The sequence below is a fragment of the Plecotus auritus genome, assembly GCF_963455305.1.
Source record: "Plecotus auritus genome assembly, chromosome: 6".
Lineage (NCBI taxonomy): Eukaryota > Metazoa > Chordata > Mammalia > Chiroptera > Vespertilionidae > Plecotus > Plecotus auritus.
Genome location: NC_137773.1, coordinates 98,047,688 through 98,068,220, shown reverse-complemented (window position 1 = coordinate 98,068,220; position 20,533 = coordinate 98,047,688). Strand labels below are relative to the sequence as shown.

The following is a 20,533-nucleotide window of genomic DNA, read 5'->3' as shown; positions in this document are numbered from 1 at the left end:
GTATCTTTGCCTAGTATTTACAAATGCTCTTTGCTTTCCAGGTGGTCCAAATTCTTCTGTGGTCAGATGAATGTCTTTCTCCTCCTAAGCTCCTCTCCTATGGGAGACTCTGGTCAACTGCATGTACAGTGGGTTCCTGTGTTTCCATTGCACAAACAACCCTACTTTCTCAGGTCTAACTAGGGTTCCTATATGATGGCGTTTCTTCTTCCTACAGGGGCGTGGCACGTGCTCACTCCCACAAATGAGCGCTCTCACCCATCTCCTTCGCTCAGCCTTTTGTGTCTACCGTTCACTTTCCCGTTTTGCTGTGTGTTTTTAGTATTTTTTTTTGTAAATTTTTTTTTATTGATTTCAGAGAGGGAGAGGGGGAGAGAGATAGAAATATCAATTATGAGAGAGAATCATTGATTGGATGCTTCCTGCACGCCCCCTACTGGGGATTGAACAGGCAACCTGAGCATGTACCCTGACCTGGAACAGAACCATGACCTGCTGGTTCATAAGTCAACTCTCAACCACTGAGCCACACCCAGCCTTGTCTTTAATGTTTTGTTTTTGTTTTTGTTTTTTTAAAATATATTTTACTGACATTTCACAGAGAGGAAGGGAGAGGGACAGAGAGCCAGAAACATCGATGAGAGAGAAACATCGATCAGCTGCCTCCTGCACAACTCCCACTGAGGATGTGCCCGCAACCAAGGCACATGCCCTTGACCGGAATCGAACCCGGGACCCTTCAGTCCGCAGGCCGACGCTCTATCCACTGAGCCAAACCGGCTTCGGCGACTTTAATGTTTTTATTATTGATTTTAAAGAGAGGAAGGGAGAGGGAGAGGGAGAGAAACATCATGTGAAAGGGTAACATTGATCGACTACCTCCTGCGCATCCACTGGGGGTCAAGCCCACAACCCAGGCACGTGCTCTGACCGGGCATTGAACTGGCACCCTCTCTGTGTATGGGACAATGCTCAACCAATTGAACCACACTGGCTGGGCTCAAGTTTTCTTTTTTTGTTTTGCTGAATATATCAAGGTTTTATTGTCATATAATAAAACAAAATATGAAGCTTAGAATTGGATCACTTGACCCTTTCTCTTCTTATCTCCTCCCAGTTAAAAATGCTTGCATCTCTTAATAGCCAAGCATTCTCTTAGATCTGCAGTTAGGCTCGACGCATTCAAGCCTTAGCACAATCTTCTTTGTAGTTTTAGCTGTTTTTCGGAAAATCAGCTTAGTCTGCCCACCATAGCCACTCTGCTTCCTGTCATAACACCACTTTCCCTGTGCACACAGGAAGCCTTTCCCTTCTTGTACTGTGTTACTTTGTGGGGTTGATGCCTGCCACACTTCTTACAGAAAGTTCAGCGGGTTTTAGGAACGTTCACCATGTTTGCAAGCGCTATCAGCAGGGAAAGTCACTTTTTCATTTTTGATGGACAGAAATACTGAACGTTCATCTCAATGCTAGCACATAAATAAGAAACTTTTAAAATAGGATGACCCAGGATGGCAGGACTGAGGGAGATTAAAAAATATCTGCCTGAGTGCCTCCTCATCCCCTGGGGTTGTTCTTAAAATGTCTTCCCAGGAGTTTGGGCGACTGGCTGAACATGCAAGGTGCCTCCCCACCTCAGTTAAACTCCCAGCCCTCACCCCAGAGTCCCCCTCCTCGCCCCTACATTATTATTCTATTTTGTACTTTGCACCACCTGTCCAAGCCAGAAGAAGGTGGGAAGAGTGGCCCACAGATCAGGAAATAAAAGACACTATCTGGGTGAGCAAAAAATAGTATAGCAGAAAAGGCACAAGTTAACAGTAAAAACAAGTGTTCCCTTTGCCAGGGGCCAAGAGCCAAGGGGGTAGATAAACATCTGCGCTGCCAGGAGTCTACTGGATGGTGGGAGTAACTGCCTGAACGGGGCCCGTCCTACGTTTTGAGTGAAAGGTTAAGAGTTTGGGTACAGAGTGTGGAGACATTGAGGGCTACTTAGTATCTACCCAGGGCTGCCACTTGTTGAGGTTATCCTATTTAGTGAATGAGAGATTCAGCTGAAGAGTTGGAGGCAGCTGTTCTCAGGGAGCAGGTCTGGGGTTCAGGGCCTTTTGTGGCATTTCCTTTCATCATGTGCAAGTCTTTGCTAAAATAAGAAAGGGATGGACCCAACCACAGCAAGGTCCCTACTTTGAGCCCCTTGGGGGCTTGCCCACCTACCTGTACTCAGGGGTGCCTTCTTCCAGTTGGAGGTGGCATTGCCCTTGCCAGAACTAACGGCTCTCTCGGAATGTTTGCCGGTCCTGCTGACAAGAGCTGTGGCTGAGGCTGCATTCTGCAGTTTGGGCGACTGGCTGAACGTGTGCAGGACGCCTCGGGGTGTCGTGGCTGAGCCCCGGGACAGCTGGCTGGAGGCCTGCAAAGGAAAGAGGGTGCAATGGCTCATGTGGGAAAGGAAAAGGTAGAGGGTGAGGTGCTCAGTGCAGCCTTTCCTTGCTGTGGCCGACCTCTTCCCACCCACACGGGGTCCCTAAAGTCCAAAATCAGGAGACCAGGTAAGTTACACCAAGGGGACAGGGGAAGGAAAAGAGGGAGAGAGAGAGAAACAGAGACAGACGCAGGCTGCTGACGTGGTCACGGACTGGGGCGTGAGGGCTGGTTGGTGGCTCGGTGCAGGGGACTCCCAGCACTGTAGTTCTGACCTGTAGCACAGCCCCGTTACTCCAGTCGCGGGCCTCTCCTGAGCGGAACGCCAACTTACGCCGGGGTTTTATGACCTACACAAATGGGGGTTGAAATCAAGATCAGCACCATCCACAGGCCGGCCCAGGGCGACCTAGAGTGACCAAAGGGCATCAGCTGTGACCACACAAGGCCTAGTCCCCATATGACAGGCCGTTTCCCGAGGACAGTGTGGCCTCAACTATTATAGGGACCTTGAGAAGATGTGGTCATTAGTGAATTACAAATGACTTCCAAGGATACAAAAAAACTGCCAACACAAAGCTTTGGATCTATATGGGGTGGAAAGCAGAGCATTAAAAAAAGCAGCCAAAAAAAACTTGATTTCAGACTTCTTTCTCTCCTTAATTTAGCTAGAACATTTCTTCAGAACGCCTCTTTTGTATCTCAATGTGGCTTTCAGAAAAGTCCTTATAGACAAGAAGTACTTGGCGGCACAATGAACGTGAAAGCTACAAAATCTAAAAAAACTGCAAATTAGTATTTTCACCACTAAACACCACCATTAAACGCTATTTAGACGCAGTTGACAATCAGGCAGATGCTTGCCGAGTGTGGACAGAACGCCAGGACATTTTGCGTGCTAGCGACAACTTCCCTGCCAGGGAAGAGCATCTCTCCTGGAGGATGAGGCCCCAGTCAAGTTCCCAGACCTCCAGATCACAACTCTGGCTCCTAGACAAGAGCTCACCTGCTTCAGAGTGGGATGTGGGGCGGTGGCGGGCTCAGCTTTGGCCTGCACAGGAGCTGCACCCTGCTGCAGAAGGCGCTGCTCGATCTCCTGCTCCTGCTGCAGTGCCTTCACGAAGGCAGCCTTCAGCCTGCTCGTGTGCTCCACCTTGAGCGCCTTCTTCTGGTTGGATGCCATGCAGTTCTCACACATGATGGCACCGCCCTTCTCCTCCCGCCAGCGGCATGTGAAGTCCGTCTTGCACTGCGCACACATGTAGGGCTCCCGGGACAGTACAACGGCAGCTGACATCCTGCCTGCTGTAGGGCATATGGGTGGGCTCACATCAAAGGAACAAGATGCCAATCAGAACCCCCACTACCCAGCATGCAGGATAGAAGAGGGGCAGCACCCCAAGCCAGGTGGCTCAATGGCTATCAGAAAACCAAAGCCTCAGTAGATGCCGACTGTGTACAGATACTGGGCCATCCTCAGGGAAGCCTTTCAGGCTGAAGCTTTGGAAATGCTGTAGGTCAGGCATCCTTGGTACCAACTCTCAAAAACATTACATAGTGCCATCAGCTTGGCTTCTCCCAATGGCCTTGCCCAGCCACAGTGTAGGTCAGGGAGGCATCTCGTCCTGACTTGGCCTCCCGCCTATCCTTCCTATACAAGCCTTGCAGCAGCAGGGTTTTTTAAAATCCTCACCCAAGGATATTTTTTCAATTGATTTCTAAAGAGAGTGAAAGGGAGGGATGGGGGGAGAGGGAGAGAGGGAGGGAGGGAGAGAGGGAGGGAGGGAGGGAGGGAGGGAGGGAGGGAGGGAGAGAGAGAGAGAGAGAGAGAGAGAGAGAGAGAGAGAGAGAGAGAGAGAGAAAGGAGAGAGGAGGGGGGGTGGGGGTGGGGGGAGAGAGAGATAAATTGGTTGTCTCTCACACCAGGGAAACCAACTCAGGTATGTGGCCTTGACCAGGAATTGAACCGGCAACACTTCGTTGCGTGGGCCAATGCTCTATCACAGAGCCACACCGGCCAGGGCTCGCAGCAGCTCTTTTGCTAATAATATTACCATTCATTATAAAGACACCAAAAGGAGCCAGACATATATCCAGGCCATGTCAGAGCTTGCACCCCTCTCTGTGGTCCCTCAAGGTAACCTGACAGGTGGAGCCTGTCAGCCCCTCCTTTGTTCCCCTGGACAAGTTATGATTATGCCTTCTCCTCAGCTATAAGCATCTGAAAAGATCACACAGGAAGAGGGTTCAGGCTGGCTGCTCAATTCATGTCACTATCAGCTCCATCTCAGGCCACAAGTGTCCCAGTTCAGTGGCTGGTGGAGACCCCCTAAGGGTTAACATGGCCTCTACCTCCATTTTCAATACTGTTTTTGCTCACTATTCTGTTTATGCTCTTTTATTCCTAAAAGCTCCTACTATACAGGTGCATTTTCCAAATTGTTAACAAGGAGGGTTAGTGAGTCTAGCTTAAGTGTAGGTGCCCTGTCCCATCTTGAGTGCTCTGAACACTCAAAGCTCTGGAAAGTTTCACCCGTGTTGACTTCCTGTTTGGAAGCAAAGCCTGTCATGTCAGTCTTCGGCAAGCATTCCTCCTCACTGCCCACACCAACATCACAGTGCTGCTGCTTGGCAACCTGGACTACGCGTGTGGGGATCTTGAGCTTCACCAGGGCCTGGCTCTCAGGAGGCCCTAACAGGAAAGGTGCCTGCAATGCGTTTATGAAGCTGTTGAACTTCTGCCCTGGCCGGGTGCCTCAATTAGTTGAAGCACTGTCCAGTATACTAAACGGTTGCAAGTTTGATTCCTGGTCAGGGCACAAACCTAGGTTCCAGGTTCGATCCCTGGTTGGGAAGCACGTGGGAGTCAACCAATTGATGTTTTCTCTCTTTCTCCCTGCCTCTCTTGCTAAAATCTAAACATGTCCTTGGGTGAGGATTTAAAGAAAAAAAAAAAAAAAGCTATTAAACCTCACAGCAAGTAGAACTGATGATGCAATGTTATCCATAGCATCTAAAATACCCAAACTTTAAGACAGCTCTGGGTACACCACAGGTGCATAGACAGGTGAATGTTGAAAAAAACCTATGTTACAGAAACTTCAGTGGCAAGAGATGAAAACAACCCTAGCTCAGGGCCCACTCACCTTGCGTCTCCAGCAGGTTCTGTACCACCTCCTCCAGGCCAACCAGGTAGATAAATTCATTATTGGCAGCGCTGGGCAAGAAGTTCATCTCTGGGGCAGGGGGCTTGGGTGGGGGGATTTCAAGCAGCGTCTTCTCCAGCTGTTTGCGCAGTGCGAGCTTGGCGGCCGCCTGCCGGCTGGCTGGAGAATCACCAGATGTGACCACGGAAGTCACGCTGGTGGGGGTGGAGTTGCCCTGAGCAGAGGTGACTGTCGTTCCTTTCAGTGAGGCTGGGGATGGCTTTTGGGAAACAACAGCCTGGTCAGAGTGCTAGGGGTAACCTGCACTGAGGCAGGCCCTACCGCTGCACCCACAGCCCAGGTCAGCACCATTAGTTGCACTAATTAATGAGTCCCCGAGAGAGAAATTCCGAGCTGCTTGATACCTGTAAGCAGCAGGCAGAGTAGCATTAAACCATTCACCCTATGAAATGACCAATCTTGTACACACACTATTGAGGCTTAGCTGATATCCAATAAACCACATACATTAAAAAATCTATAATTTGCTGCATTTTGCCAGGAGGATATCCATAAAGCAACCCATCACTATAACCAAGACAGTGGACATCCCCTTGGCAATGTTCCCGCAGCACCAACCCAGACAGCATGGCCACTATCCCAGCTCTATGGCCTGACCCTCCTCTCTCAGCACAGGTCTGGGCAGCCTCCTTCCTCACAGGGGTGCAATGGTGGCTCAAGTGTCATCTGTGGCATTTCCCTTGTGAGCATCTTTGTGTGTGCTTATCTGGAGATGCTAATGTCTTTATCAGGGTTACAGGAGAGAGCAGTTCCTGCACCAACCTCTCACCCTGAGGTCACACCGCACCACCCCACTGTGCCTCAACCCTTGCTATTCCTGCACTACTTTATCGTCTTTGTCTAGACCCCAGTGACCAACGCTCCATAGTCTCCTTGCTCCAGTTCACTCACCCCCAACACTGTCAAGTACTCTCCCCAAAACCTGAAACTGATCACGATAGTGCTCTTAGCTTCATAAGGTAGAGAACCCTTTTGGAAATCTGAAGGAAAGCTGCATACACCATCCCCAGGAAAATGCACACACCTGATGACTTGTCTATAATACATCACAGGTTTTAGGAAGCACAGATGCTTTCCCAGGATCCTTACCCCCACAGAAGGTCTCAGAGTCAAAGAGACTCCTCAACACAGAGGACGACATCACAGCATCTTGACCTAGCCAATGCCCATTGACCAACCAGCCAGTTCTCCCCTGACCTCTCCTTGGGGTCACCACCCCACTGTGAACAGAACCCCCTGGCGCCACTGCTGCTGGCCTGCTTTCTTCCATCCTCCCCACACACTGAGCTGAGAACAGGGTCTGGCACCTGGGAGGGATCTGAATCAAGGTTTATGGGGTAAACTGCCTGTATAGGTCAAGCTTTTGTTTTCCCAGGACATCACTATGTGGTAGCAGGACTGCACTTGATCCTGACCTAGAGAAGGCAGGCAAGAATATATTAGGCCAATGGAGGCAGAGAAGCTGACTCGCCCATCAGCAAAAGCCCCTGCATACCCAATAATTTTATCTGTCAATGAGGCTTTGCTTCTAGCCTATCCCATCCCATCTTCCTGGCTCTGTTGGGTGGGGACAAACACACCCCATCTCAGAGTCTTTGTCCAGAGTTGAAGGGAGTTGTAAGAATAGGTACACTGGTGCCGTGAGGACATTTGCAGACACATGATCCTCATGTGCTTGTGCCTACAGGGGGTAAGGGTGGTAAAGGCTCTAGTGCCCCCCAGCCATCCCCAGGCCCACCAAACACCTTACCTGGTCCTATCTATCCCCCAAACCTGCCTTCCCCAAGACCTCAGACTCCCGACTCAGCTCAAGTCTGCACCCCTCACCCTCTCAGCAACTCTCCACCTCTGTCATGTGGCAGATCTGAATATCTGCCTGTGACCTTCATGCCTGACAGGCCCAGAGGAGCTCAAGTACAAACCACAAGGGGTGTCCAAAGCCTCACTTGGCTCTGAAGTCACACCGCACCACCCCACTGTGCCTCAGGACTGTGGGACCTTTTGGGGGCAGCTGCATGGCACACTCCCCATGTCAGCAGAGCATGGCCCTCACCTGTGGGATATTGACGAGCAGACTGGTGTTGGGGACATTGGCAACACGGATAAGGCCTTGCTGGATGATCCTCTGTCCCTGGATTTGCACATTGGGCACAGACGCCCGGGGAGCCAGGAGGAGTGGAGGTGGCCCCGTGCTGGAATGTTGTCTGATGTTGTGGATTTGCTGTGGGGTGGGGTGGGGATAAGACAATAAGGGACAATGGAGGGAGGTAGAGGGAAAGGCTGGGCTCACAGCCCCAGCCTGAGAACTGGAAAGGGTTATGTGAGGTAAACCATTGCTTGGGGCTGCCTGGCCATATTCCTGTCCCAAGGGTGCACCCCTGCTCACCTGAGCCCCCCTGACAAGCGGGGGCATGACGACCTGTGAGCTTGCCTGCGGCCCCAGCTTTGAGGACATCTGCTGCCCACCACGGACCAGGGGCGGTGGGATGACACTACCAGGCATTCGAGTCGAAGAGGTCTGTCAAAAGATACCAATCCCCATATCTTAACACGTGTTTTTTTTTTAAACAAACAGGTTTACTATTTTTGTAAAAGCACATACTTATTAACCAAAAAAGGAGGAGGTAATAGGAAACACATAAATGCAACAAGGAACATAGACTCCAACAAGAGACCTATAAACATGGGCTCGGTCAAGACACAGGCCCCACCAGAGCAAGAGTCCAGCCAACCAGGACAGGCACCTGCTACCTGCTGGTGTGAGCTGAGGGTTCAGGTTTGTTTGAGGGGAGCTGGGCCACTGTCCAGACCTCAGTCCTATGGCTGGGAGGGAGAATCCTTTGAGCAGAGGCGGCCAGGAGCCTTGCTGGGTCAAGATCCCACTGCCTTTGGGAGACTCCGAATGAAGGGAGCCCAATATGCTTAGGTAGGATCTTAGTTCTCTCTCCAGGCTCAAAAGGGGTGGTCATGGGTGGGGCCTCCCATCTGTTGGTGTGATTTGTTTATGATGTCAATGGTGGCTTTAGTTTGGGGATGTAAGCATTATTTATTTTGAGGCTGCCAGCAGGAAAACCTAACCCAGTCTAATCAGAAGGAACAGGCAGCCTTTTACAGGGCTCCTCAAGAGCCTGATGAGGAAGGAACTGACCTGAAGTGATGGCTTCCCGGAAGGAATGTTCTGGGTGCCCCGCACGAGCGGGGGAGGGGTGGTCACGGCGCTCCCAGTGGAGCCTGTGGGCTGCAAGAGAGCAGGATACTTGGTAGATGAGAGAGCCATCAGTCCTGCCCACCCCATAATCCTGATGGAGGAGGAATGATTTTCTTCCTATTCCAAAGGTACTAAGTTTGCAAAGGTTTTGCTTCCAGCCTGGTAAGTGACCCCTGCCTATCTGCGACAGGAATTGACATGTACAAAAATGGGCAGAGGAGAGCTTTTCCAGCACCACTCCACCCCCTGGGAACTCCTGCCATCATTCTGTGGCTCTGCCTGTCAGGGGGCAGGAAAGGCAGGCAATGGGAAAGGACCCAGGGCCTGGACAGGTTAATACCAACCTTAGGATTCTTTTAACATTTTTAAAAATATGTTTTTATTTATTTCAGAGAGAGGAAGGGAGAGGGAGAGTTGGAAACATCAATGAGGAGAATCATCCATCAGCTGCCTCCTGCATGCCTGCTACTGGGGATCGAGCCTGCAACCCAGGCGAGAGCCTTGACTGGGAATTGAACCATGACTCCTGGTTCATGGGTCGATACTCAAATGACTGACCGACAACAGCCAGGCCCAACCTTGGGATTCTTTTTTTTTTTTTTTTTTAATATATATATATATATTTATATATATATTTTTTTAATATATTTTATTGATTTTCTCAGAGAGGAAGGGAGAGGGATAGAGAGCCAGAAACATCGATGAGAGAGAAACATCTGTCAGCTGCCTCCTGCACACTCCCCACTGGGCATGTGCCCACAACCATGGCACATGCCCCCGACCAGAATCGAACCTGGGACCCTTGGGTCCCCAGGCCGATGCTCTATCCACTGAGCCAAACCAGTCAGGGCTTTTAATATATTTTATTGATTTTTTACAGAGAGGAAGGGAGAGGGAGAGTTAGAAACATTGATGAGAGAGAAAGATCGATCAGCTGCCTCTTGCACACCCCCTACTGGGGATGTGTCTGCAACCAAGGTACATGCCCTTGACTGGAATCGAACCTGGGACCCTTGAGTCCGCAGGCCGACGCTCTATCCACTGAGCCAAACCCGTTAGGGCAACCTTGGGATTCTTAAAGTAACATTCCACTAGGGAAGGGACAGTGACATACTTGGGTCACTTTACCTTATCTTCAACAACTGACAAGGAAACAATAGGCAGATTCTGTCCATCAGGAGATTAACTGACGTCAGTCAGGCCACATCCACTTGCTGAGTGGAGTGGGAACTCAAATAAGCCCCCAAAATCAGACCAGTGAGTGTCTTTCTTCTGTCCCTCTCTCTTAGGGAATACGAGTTCTACACATTCTGTCAGCCATCCTGCCTGTCATGTAATCACTTTCCTGGTTTAGTGACAGTGGTTTTTTTCTTTTTAAATATATTTTTATTGATTTCAGAGAGGAAGAGAGAGACAGAAACATCAATGATGAGAGGAAATCATTGATTGGCTGCCTCCTGCATGCCTTCTTCTGGGGACCAAGCCCACAATCTGGGAATGTGCCCTTGACTAGAATCAAACCTGGGATCCTTGAGTCTGCAGGCCAACGCTCTATCCACTGAGCCAAACCAGCTAGGGCGTGATAGTGGTTATGATAAGGGCAGCTGCATAACTAATCATAAACCTTCCCAGAAATCCAACAAAACACGAACTTGACCTACAAGTTCACAGGGTGAGCTGAGAGCAGAACCACAAAGAACCTCAGGCACTGGGACAGAGCCTCTGTCCACAACCCCAGATTAAAACACAGATGCCCAGATTAAAACACAGCAGCCTCTCCAGGCCAGCACAGCCACCCGCAGGGCAGGAGGCCTTTTTAAAAACAAACTCAGGCCCTGGCCGGTTTGGCTCAGTGGATAGAGCGTTGGCCTGCAGACTAAGGGGTCCCGGGTTCGATTCCGGTCAAGGGCATATACCTTGGTTGCGGGCACATCCCCAGTGGGGGGTGTGCAGGAGGCAGCTGATTGACGTTTCTCTCTCATCAATGTTTCTAACTCTCTCTCCCTCTCCCTTCCTCTCTGTAAAAGATTAATAAAATATATTTTTTAAAAAAAGGATTTAAAAACAAACTCAGGACAGAGCTCTGAACCTTGAACTGTGCTTCCAGCAGCTTCATACATCTATCTGTTTTCTATTCCCTGATGCTTTTACAGGAAGTGAGTTTTATGTATTCAGATCTGGAACATTCTAGACCAAGCAGGACTCTAATATCCTCTCATTGACATCCTTTTAGCTAAATACAAAATGGGACCTTTTGTATTTAGCTAAAGTTTCTATTCAGACCCATGCCCCCGAGGAAACCCATCCCCCATGACCAGCCTTTCCAACCCCAGTCTGAATGGCTTCCACTGACCCTTGAGGAAGGTACAGACGTGCACAAACCTTCTGGGTGGTGGTTTCCTTTTGTATTTGACTCTGCCGCAACTTTTTCAATAAAACGAGTTTTGCTTCTTCTAACCGTAACTCTTCTTTCAGCTGCTTAATCATCCTTTCTCGTTCTTCAGGACTGCTTTTCTGCAAGCACAAGAGAACAGGGTTGAGAGGGAGGCCCAGTACCTAGAAGCACAGGCCCCACTGTCACCAGCTATGTTCAGGGATGCTGTTCAGTGGAGTATTCCCTAGCAGGGGGACAAGACTCACCATAAGGTCCTCAGTGCTGGTCTCCTGCAAGGCCTCTTTCGGAAGCCCATTCACCCTTGGGCTCATGGGCTGCTCATTGTCGGAGAGCACAATCACATCAGGCGAGGGGGCTCTCTTCTCGGACTTCATGTCACTGTGGAGCAGGGACGGCGGGTTGTTAACAGAGCACACTGACTGTGCTGGACTCTGTTCCCCAGAACCCCTCCAGATGCCCAGATTAAAACACAGACAAAGCAAGGAGATGGCAAGCACACTGCCCCACTGGTGGCAACATCTCTCCTTGTGTCCTCCCTGATAAGTCTCTCTGCCATCCATCTAGGCTGCCTTCTCTCATTGTACTCACCATGCAGTACCCAAATCCACAAGTTTATGGCTTGGCCCCTCCCAGTTCCAGTTGGGACTGTTCTTGGTGCCTGCCTTTATGTCCCCAGGGATGAGGACACCTATATGTCTGAGGGTGACACAGACATTTTGGAAAACACCACCCACCACCACTCTTTTCTCTACAATATGGCTAGGTGTTGCCCTCTTCCCCCTCCCTCCCCCACCTTCCTCCCTTCCCCTCTCTCTAAAAATATCAATGGGAAAAATATCCTCGGGTGAGGATTAATATAAACAAAGAAACAAACACATGGCCCTGGATCCTGGCTCAGGTCCTTCCTGGACCACATGTGGCCCCTTCAACCTTCCAGTGGTAACGTGGCTACATGTTTTGAAATAGACTAGAATACAGAACACATTTTATCTTGCAAATCTGGGTGCTCTTCATCTATCTGATCTGCTCACAAACTGGTTTCCAGCAACCTCTATCCCCCATGCTCTAACAGTGGGTGAACTGGTCTGGTGCCAAGGCTACCCCTGCCATTACTCTTGCTCTCTTACCCAAACCCTGTCCACACCCTAGTCTCCTAAGACATATATGCACATCTGAGCCTCTGCTATGGTGTCACTGACCCTGTACACAGAATCAAAGGGTCCCAGAGATGGCACTTCGCCCCCAACAAAGTGGCTCCATTTGCTGAGGGCACAATGTAAACATTCCCTTCAGGTCTGGATTCAAGTCTTGTTGAAGGAATCAAATCTTTCCCTCAGCAGCAAAATCAACCAAGGACCAAACTGGTCCACTAGGTGGCACTGTTGCCCAGAGAACAAACTTGATAAAAGTTAACTGAGTAACAGCTAGAAGTTGTCCCACTCCTTCCACTACATCCCAGCAAAGCAGGAGCAGAGTTATAGAGAACTGCTGCTTAATAGCCCACTAAACTGCCTTTGCTGTCCCTGGTGTGAGCTGCACATTCACAGAGGACTAAACGCTGAGAGTTCGCTGACTCTCCTGGATCCTGGACCCTAGGTGGCTGCAGGCAGGTGGGGCAGCAGCCCAGGCAGAACCACATCTAGAATTACAGACTGCAGGCACTTTCTAAGGAAGTGTGTGCTGAGATGAGGGTGATCTACAGGGATTTATCACTTTTTATCATCTCAGTGAGGGTGTGCACTTCTTCGGAGGGTGAGATGTAAAAAAAAAAAATTGAAATTGAAATTGGCCTGAGGGAAGAGGGCAGGGTGAGGGGACCAGACCATCTGGAAGGTGCAGCTCCCTGAGATGGCCACTCTGACCACAGCACTCCTCGGTCCCATCTTAGACTGACATTAATCAATAACTCATCCAAGAGATGACATCACCTCCCATCAAAGATCACTTAGCATCCCAGCAGGGAGTGAACTTCCTGTATGCTACTCAGGCCACCAAAAAGTCATGTGACGAAGGCATTTCCCTCCTTGGTCATGTGACTCTTAACTGTGCCTTCCATGTGAAAACCATGGCAACAGCCAGTTCTAACCAGTTTGTGACAAGCAGCCTTCATTTTGAGAAGTGAGGTAGGTTTCAGGTGTTTTCAGAAAATGGAGGCGCCCAGTTCACCCTAAAGCTGCCAAGCTGGCGGGCACTTCCTGTGTGGTGTCCATTTCCAAACACAGAGGGGCCACCAGCCCCTCTAGTTTCCAACATGAAAAACTTCCCTAACCTCCATCTTTAAAACAAGGGTGCTTCAAAGCCTTTCAGTTCCTTCCCAAAGAGTTCTTTTAATTCAGGAAAAAGAATGCCTCTTTGATACAGAATCAGAATTAACATGGATGTTCTTTTTTTTAAATTGTTTTGAATTACAGAACCATTTAGGCCACGGGAACAAAAGCAGAGGAAATCTAGCTAGCCCAACATGCTAGAGGGACGGTGGCATGGCCAGGTATACTGCTTCAGTCCAAGGCAGTCACCTGGGCACCGAGTTTATTTGGAAGCTACAAGACTTCAGGGCAAATCCGATAAGCCCATCCTGCCCATCTTGGGAACCCTTATGTAAAATATTGTGATCAAGAGATTTTATATGACCTATGAAAAATCACTGGACCCAGGCCAGGCTGTAATCAGCAAAAATTATCTCACTACCTCATCCCCCTTGGGCAGTCTCTGGCTAAACAAACACATAACCCTCTCAAGTTTTCTGAAGGCAAGACCAGGATTGTAAACTTAACTTATAACAGGATCCTGCGTCCACAACGCCAGGCTACTGTCCCAGGTGTTCACCAGCCAGAGGTCAGAGTGAGGTTAATATTTAGTGTACTCTGCCCCCCCCCCCACCCCACCTGTGCCAGGGGAAGCAGTCTCATAGAGGGAATGCAGAAACAGTCCTCAGAAACTCTGACCTTTGTTCTCTGAATGAGCCTGCCTGATGTTGGGGAAAGAGTGCTTCATCTACACTCATGCATTTATCCATTCAGTCACTCTACTCATTTGCTGAACGCCCACCTAAGAAGTAGGTATAGTGCCAGGCAGGGAGGATAAACCCCTGGGTAAAAAGGTGGTTCTGTCTTTAGGATCTACCAAGAGGGACAGGACCACTACCCACATCAGCTCAGGAGCAGCTGGGCAGCTTCTCCAGGGCTTTACAAATGTAGCATCTTGCTGCCCTACACTTGCTCAATCTAAGCCTGCATTTTAACAAGACCCCTGAGATACCCGCACACACTAGGGCAGCTGGGAATAACTGCCCCCAATAAGGCCTCAGGAAAACAAATTCCCGCTCTAGGGCCAGTGGCAACCAGCCATTCCCTGCCAGGACCTTCTTCTCTGCTACCTTCTTCCACAGCTGGGTCCAGAAGCAGGTGGCTGCTAGTTGTGGTTAAAGGTGGGGTGAAGAGTTGCTAGATCAGCACCAGCCTCACCCGCTCCTTCTGCAAACCCCAACCTGGGCCCCAGGGCATTCCTCCCACTGGAACCCATTCACACCTCCCAGGCCAAGCCAATTCTTATCCACCCCAACCAGTCCCACCAGTCTCTATACCATGGGCTCATCCTGTCTTGGGCTCTGACTTTCACCACCATTCCCTTCACCACACCCCCACATCCTCCTTCACAAGATGCACTTCAAACCTTTTGTGCCCTCAGAAGGTCCCTGGGTTCTCCCACCCCAAGCTAGGGCTGCAGGTAGTCACAGAATAGTGGCCAGAGCCCCATGGCTCTACTTGTAGCCTGTCTCTAGAAGGCCCATGTACTGAATGTTCCCAGGATGACCCAACAAGCAAAGGGCAAAACAGGAATCCAGTCCTGATGTGATACTATGGACTCAGAAGAGGGGGTGAGGCTCCCCTCCTCTCTTAAGCCAGAAGAGAGGAATCTTCTCCTAGTGCCACACTGTCTAGGAGTGGCAGAGAGGACACGGCCTCCTCCCAGAGCCCATGGCCATGCTCACAAAGGCCTACCATGAGTGGGCACTGTGCACCAAGCTTGCACACTGGGGAAGGGGGCAGGTGTTGCTGTCATACTCCCACAAAACCACCTGTGGTCTTACTTGATTCTGCCTCTTGCAAGTGGAGGAGCCTAGGGCAAGATACTTCCCTCTCTGTGCTTCCTACAAGAACAGGAACAGGGATTTCAGCTCAGCTGCCCCTCAGAGCTCAGAATTGTTCAGATGAGGAAGCTGTCAGGACATCAAGGTCCCGACCTTTCCTGAAGCATTAAGAGGCTGCTCACGGTGGATGCAGGCTTGGCACACAATGGGCTACTGAGGTAACTAACATTCAAATATTCTCAAACGTGGGAGGGCAGGGATTGTGTCTGTTCTGTGAGCAACTGTCCCAGCAGCTACAGGATGGTCTGACATAGTGGGTTTTCAAGCAACAGGATTGACACATGCCCACTTCCTCCTCTTTCCTGGCACCTGGTTCCAGGATGGGGTCTGTAAGTCCACAAGGAACGCAGCAATACCTGTAGAGTGACTAATAATCTTGCACACGTGAATGACTATGCCCACAGGCACAATCAATGCTGTGTTGCTAAAGGATGTGCAAATTCATTTAAAAGGATTTCTGAATTCTGTGTTATGTGTCTTTTCAGGACACAGGCCCTGGAAGTTCAACCTCTAGCCTGTGAGTCCAGGATTCTGGTGGATGTTAAGAGGAAGCCCCAATACTCGTGGTTGACAGAACCCTGTACAGAGAACCAGCACTCCACCCTAATGAGGTCATCAGCCCAGCCTTGAGAGCCCTGTGAAGACGCTCATTCCAGCTGACCCTTGACTGTGCTCACACTCCATCTAGTCCTGTTCCCATGACCTGGGCTGGTTTTGTGACTTGCTCTCTCTATAGGAACGTGGAGGAAGCAACATTACAAGCTTTTGAGGCAAGGCCACAGGAACCTTGCAGCTCCCACTTGGGCCCCTAGAGTGAGCCCACAAAGGCCCAGGTACCGCAGCTTCCGAGACCACCCTGGTGTAGGATGCCAAGCTAGCTTCAAGGAAAGAGGGTCTCTGAGGGTCAGAGACAGACATGGAGATGAGCCTAGCCATCCCACATGAGTGACAAAGCCATTAGTCATCCAGCTCAGCTAACGTGGAACTGCAAGAACAAGAGCCCAAGGAGCAGTGCCCTGCTTGGACCAGCCAACCAGGAGACCCAACGGACAATTACACACCAATACATCATTACTTTAAACCACTAAGATGGGGCCAACAGGGAGCTAGCCCACACCACGGTAACTCCTTGTCCTCCCTCAGACTGTCCCCAACAGAGGCCATCTACCCTAGACATTACCCTGGGATAGAGTAGGGAGAGACAAGGGATAGGGAGGGGGGAAGAAAAGGTTTTTCCTAGTAGCCACCCCTGCTGACTCTCAAAGCCCCCCAAAGGGACCAGTGCAGTTCTCCACACATGTATCTCCTGTGGCAGATACAGAACTTGGGATAAAATGGACATGGAGTTCCAGGAAGACTGAGCAAGAGACCAGAGCTGTCCAACAAAGGGGGTGAGGAGAAAGTCCCACAGGAAAGGAGGGGCCATCCTCAAGCCTATGAGCCACCAGTTTCAGATACAACCTGGAGTGATATCTGAGTCACAGCCAAAAGCAATTCCATGCTTAATCCAATGAGCACCCCTCCGCCCCCTGCAATTCCAGAAACACTTCTAGAAAAGCCCTACGAGAAAATAAGAGTTATCGCCATTTCCCGGGGAAGTCCTACCATCTGGCACCATCTCACTGGCAGGCCCCTGCGAATTGGGTATCTAGACAGACACACATTTCTGGGGCCTTTCATGGCCACCAGGGTATGGAGGCTGCTCACTGGAATCCCACCCTCCTTTCCCAAGGGATGCCATTCACTCAGAGACATTTGATGTGATTAGACAGGAAGCTCCGCTGCCCGGACAGAGATTGTGCCCCACAGTCCACGTCCTGCCTGCCCCATAGGGGGAGGGGTGCCTGGTCCCCTCCCCAGACCCTTACAGCCCTGGAGCCCACCTGCTTGCTTCCCACCCCTCTGCTTGAATCCCTTCTTGGCATCCACTGCTACTTCTCCCAGCACTGTAACTTGACACCCTGTTGGCTGGGATGTCAAGAGAAAAGCCTGCTTTGTCAGAACACATTTTGCTTCTTGGCCACAAAGGCCATGGAGGTGAGCAGCTGCAATGGGATTTTTGAAACCTAGCCATCATTCTTCCTGGAGACTTCAGGTCTGACTATCGCTCTGGGATGCCATTACAGTGCACCAGCCCTGCCACAGCTACAGCTGAACATATCAGGAGAAAAGGAGGGAGCATGTGTGGCCAGGCTCTGGCCTGTGAGCCCAATCCCCCCTTTAGGACCCCCAGCACAGAGATGGGCAATCCCAGGGCACATGGCAGGAACAGAGGAGCACTATGCCATCAGCAAGGTCAGGAGACATCCAGCCTATCTTGCTGGGGCTCCTTTTAGGAACCCCTGAAACTCACAAATCCTGGCCAGGGAGGCCAAGAGGACCTCACTGTGACTGGAAGCAGTGATAGGGGCCAGTTTCCGGGTGCGCAGAGTCGCCGAGAGATGTACAGACAAGCTAAAGAGAGGACCCCTGAGCCAGCAGCTGGCAGTGGCCCCATGGAAAGACCCCAACACCAAATAGTAACAGGGTAGCCTGCAGGGCCAGCTCCCACCCAAGGAGTCACTTCAGCATGATCCTGACCCGTTCAGCCAGGATTCACCACCACCAGGGAGGTTAAATCCAATGCAGCACACACTGTTCAAAAATTCAGGAAGAGGCACTTACTGGAAATGACCAGTCATAGAACTGAAAAGCTGATATATGTGAGGTTTGGAAAAATCACCCAGGACATATACTGAATCCTTTATAATGGCCAGCCCTGTGCCAACCATCAAGATGCACACTTTCATGTAATCCTCACAGCTGTTCGGTTGTTACACCCGTCCAGAAGTGAATAGTAGTCTGAAGGGAGTGATTTTCCCAGGTCACATGCCTGTGGCCTGCAGAAAGTACTAGTATAAGGTGGGAGAGGATGGGTCCAATGTGACTTTCAACTATGACGTATCTACCTTGAGTTACCAAAAATAATTTTTATACTAGATTAAAGGGGGAAGTGTTTTTATTCATACTTGAAGGATCCTAGACAGCCAAGCAGCATCTGCATGTAAAGTCCCTGAAGTGACAAAGAAATGACTGTGAGGACATAAAGGGGGTCTCAAACTTGACTGAGAAACAACTCTCACTACACATGGACCACCATCTGCCTGACAGAACTAGGTAGGATTTTGGCACTTGGGAATCCAGGCTCCCAAAGGGCCAGGACCTTGGAAGAGTAAAAGAAAAACAAATGTCAAACCCAGACTGTTGGCCACAGCATCAATGCTGGTGTCCCCTCCTTCCTCTGTTCCCTAACCACATGTTAGGCCAATCTTCCACCAAGGAGGACATAAAGAGAACCCAGGAGCACTCTCCAGCTCAGAGGGACTCCAGACATCAGATGAACCCAAACCCACATCTTGGGATGCCAGCTTCCTCACCAACATATAGCAAGTGAAGAGTCACCTATGTGCAGGTGAAAACCACACGTGAGCAACAAACACTGCTTCCTAGTTTGTACTAAACACAAACTTTTGTGATATATGGAAAGCACACACTTTGCCTGGAAGTTTCCTGCCTCCCTTTAAATACCTAATTCAAACTGCTGGATCCTTCCCCACCTTCCACAGGCAAATCCTCTCAGGCTCACCTGTTCCCCAACCTCCGCCTGCTCAAGCTACTCTGAGCCCAGCAGCCAAGGGACTCCACACAGGTCAGCCACCCAGGTCATACTGGAGGACCAGAGGGGGCCAGGTGTACCTTTCTGGCTGTGGGAACCTGGCCCCAAACCTCAATGAACCTTGGTTTCTTCATCTTCAGAATGAATGCTGCTGACTTCAAGGGGGTGTCATGAAATGTAAAAGATACAAAAAAAGAAAAAAGCATCTCGTCAAAAGACAGTGACCGTGCCTTTCTTCCAGATCCTCGCAGAATGCAATGTGCACACTTGTGGCAACCCCATCACTTTCTCTGCTCTGAACTGACTCATCTGATCACCCACCCTGCAACTGGAGGTCCCTAGGGACAAGGTCCCAGGCTGAGGGTTTCTCTTCCTTCCACTGTCTGACCCCAGCAGGCCATCAATCATTGTGCTGCTGGAGACATAAGCACAGACCCTACTGGGCATCCTGACTCTGCCCACGCTGGACAGCCAGAAACAATTTGCCTGTGCTCCTCTGCATAACACTGGGCTACTAGCAGTTCCCCAAATTCGTCCTTGGGATCCCTCTAGGGGCTCTGCCAGGTTGTAACACTGAGACAACATCTGCTTTTTTTCCGCCAAGGTAGGACAGCAGTGCCAAACTATGCCAGGAGTCAGTGTTGTCATGTTATGGGCACTGCCCTTATGAAGAACCATTGATTGGCTGCCTCCTGCGTGCCCTCCACTGGGGATCAAGTCCAAAGCCTGGGCATGTGCCCTGACAGGGAATGGAACCATAACCTCCTGGTTTACTGGTCAATGCTCAACCACCTCAACCCTTGAGTTAGAGTCTTTTTAATATTCTGTGACAAGATAGAATTTTATAAAACTTGTGTTTGCTTCTATGAGCCCAACAGCTTCCCAACATATCAGAGATGAACTAATCTGATTCTGCAATACTGAAAATGAAATGTGTCAGTAGAGTTGAACCTTGAACAACTCAGGGGTTAGGAGCACTGATCCCTGCACAATCAAAAATCCACATGTGACTTTTGACTTCCTAAAACTTTAACTATTAATAAATAGCCTACTGTTGACTGGATGTCATACTGATAGCATACTGGATGTCAGACAGTCAATACAGATGTTCATATAGATAGTCAATTAACACATATTTTGTATGTCATATGTATCATATACTATATTCTTACAATAAAGTAAACTAGAGTAAAAATCAAGAAAATCATAAGAAAAAGACATTTACAGTACTATATGTTAATGAAAAACATCTATGTATAAGTGGACTCACACAGTGCAAACCCATGTTGTTCAAGGGTCAACTGTATTTGAAAGATCTCAACAAGCCAGTAAACCAGTATTTTCTAATGTATAAAAAACTCATTCAGGAAGAGAAGAGACATATTTCCCAGGCAGAAGAATATCAAGTAATCTATGCAGATGCTGCACCCCTGAAGAGGGGGAATGGTTACTGTGGGCTGTAAATAGTGACTTC

At 49.7% G+C, this 20,533-nt stretch overlaps 1 protein-coding gene across 7 annotated transcripts in view; it reads right to left on the bottom strand.

Annotated features, from left to right (window-relative positions):
- The window catches only part of GATAD2A (GATA zinc finger domain containing 2A), a 111,542-nt gene that overhangs the window by 2,937 nt on the left and 88,072 nt on the right, over window positions 1–20,533 (bottom strand). For 6 of the 7 annotated variants that reach the window (XM_080676942.1, XM_080676945.1, XM_080676944.1 and 3 more), the window contains 9 exons: window positions 11,500–11,632; window positions 11,242–11,373; window positions 8,800–8,889; window positions 8,038–8,169; window positions 7,705–7,872; window positions 5,571–5,850; window positions 3,431–3,729; window positions 2,700–2,774; window positions 2,218–2,413 (listed from right to left, as the gene is read on the bottom strand). In XM_080676942.1, the coding sequence (XP_080533068.1) occupies window positions 2,218–2,413; window positions 2,700–2,774; window positions 3,431–3,729; window positions 5,571–5,850; window positions 7,705–7,872; window positions 8,038–8,169; window positions 8,800–8,889; window positions 11,242–11,373; window positions 11,500–11,632 (1,505 nt within the window). The remainder of the gene's footprint in view (window positions 1–2,217; window positions 2,414–2,699; window positions 2,775–3,430; window positions 3,730–5,570; window positions 5,851–7,704; window positions 7,873–8,037; window positions 8,170–8,799; window positions 8,890–11,241; window positions 11,374–11,499; window positions 11,633–20,533) is intronic. The other variant, XM_080676946.1, reaches the window with a different exon arrangement.